We start from the raw sequence: 1,430 nt of genomic DNA, 5'->3' as shown, positions 1-1,430 counted from the left end.
CTGTGATCTGCGACTTATTTCCTGATGATAGAGAACTGGGATGCTGTTGACCACGACGACAAACAACTAAATTAATGGAGACTTGGGGTCTAATGGAAATCCACTTTCATCAATATTAAATATGACCGAAGGAGAATCAATTATATCATTGTCCCTTAAAGTGGATTCCAATTCTTCAAAATAGCGAGACAAAACATCCGGATGAGAACCAGCAAGACGAGCATGAGAAAGAGGCTCTGGTTTACGGAGAGTGATTTCCGGATGTCTCCTTTTGAAAGACTCCCACCAACCGTGACTTACAACTGTGTCCCTTATTCCTTTACGATAAAGGACTTCCTGAACTAAAAGAATTACATCTGTCCTCGAACAGCTATATCCCACTTCTGCACATCCTGATACAAAATAAACCAGCTCTTTCTCCTCTTCATCAGTAAGATATTTCTTTGGTCCACTTTTTTTACCAAAAGCAATGCGTCCAGATACTCGGTCAGTGAGAGTAGATGCAGGCACACCATATTCCAATGCAGCTCTTCTGATTGACACACCTTTGCTCACCACTTCTTTATAAGCTTCATATAAACTGTCATCATCATAATGTTTATACTTTGAAGGTCTACCAACTGCACATGTCTTTAAGGTATCAGACGAAGACTTTGGTGGCAGCAAAAAATGACTTATTATCACACGATCTTTTATTGGCTTTGTACTCATACCTAAAATTTAACAATAGATTATCATACATACAAAAAGCAGAGATAAGAAATGGCAATGGAAAGGATATTGCTATAACTGACTCCCAGTACTATGCCTATCACGTAAAAATTTTATATGAAAAATAATAAGATCTTCAAATATGATTTAGTAACATGCATCATGATTTAAACCACATAGCTCCCTGTAAGTTATCAGTCTGGACCCCAAACGGATAGGCTGAGTACATGATGCTTTAAATTACACCCTTAACTACAGAAAACCTGAACCTACCTCTAAAAGCAAGTTGCAAACAGGACAGAAATGCTATTATATGAAACCTATGGTGATATATAGGACACAAGTAAATAAAAGAAGCTAAAATTAACACATTCTCACCTGTAAATAGTGGTGGGCGATATATCGATATTTTATCGATACAAACGATATTTTACGGTATCGATTCGTATCGGTATCGAAATTTTGATGGAATCTGGATCGATACATTGACCACGCCCATTTATTATGGTTAAATAATATTAATAATGAAAATTTTAATAAGTTAATGACGTAAATACACACACGTGGATACACGTGCATGAAAACATAGATGAAAACAGTCAATAATAAGGGGTGTGACTCCATAGGTGTGGTCTAAATATCGTATCGAAACTGTATCGATACTCCCGATATAAGCTGATATCGATCGGTATCGTATCGAATCCATTTTGGCCAGTATC

At 36.8% G+C, this 1,430-nt stretch overlaps 1 protein-coding gene across 1 annotated transcript; it reads right to left on the bottom strand.

Moving 5' to 3' along the window:
• Positions 1-6: 6 nt before the first annotated feature.
• Positions 7-1,090, bottom strand: LOC109592876 (uncharacterized). Its single transcript, XM_020008201.1, has 2 exons — positions 985-1,090; positions 7-713 (listed from the first exon to the last, which is right to left on the bottom strand). Exon 2 carries the CDS (start codon positions 709-711, stop codon positions 67-69), a length of 645 nt encoding a protein of 214 aa, XP_019863760.1. The 5' UTR covers positions 712-713; positions 985-1,090; the 3' UTR covers positions 7-66.
• Between the last annotated feature and the right edge of the window lie 340 nt (positions 1,091-1,430).

The sequence above is a fragment of the Amphimedon queenslandica genome, unplaced genomic scaffold (genome assembly GCF_000090795.2).
Source record: "Amphimedon queenslandica unplaced genomic scaffold, v1.1 AMPQUscaffold_3655_Cont24354, whole genome shotgun sequence".
Taxonomy (NCBI): domain Eukaryota; kingdom Metazoa; phylum Porifera; class Demospongiae; order Haplosclerida; family Niphatidae; genus Amphimedon; species Amphimedon queenslandica.
The sequence above is the reverse complement of the archived record's forward strand: the minus strand, read 5'-3'. Positions and strand labels throughout refer to the sequence as shown.

Bases quoted from the DNA above. Each gene is read 5' to 3' on its own strand.
- LOC109592876 (XM_020008201.1), bottom strand. From the start codon at position 711: ATGAGTACAAAGCCAATAAAAGATCGTGTGATAATAAGTCATTTTTTG.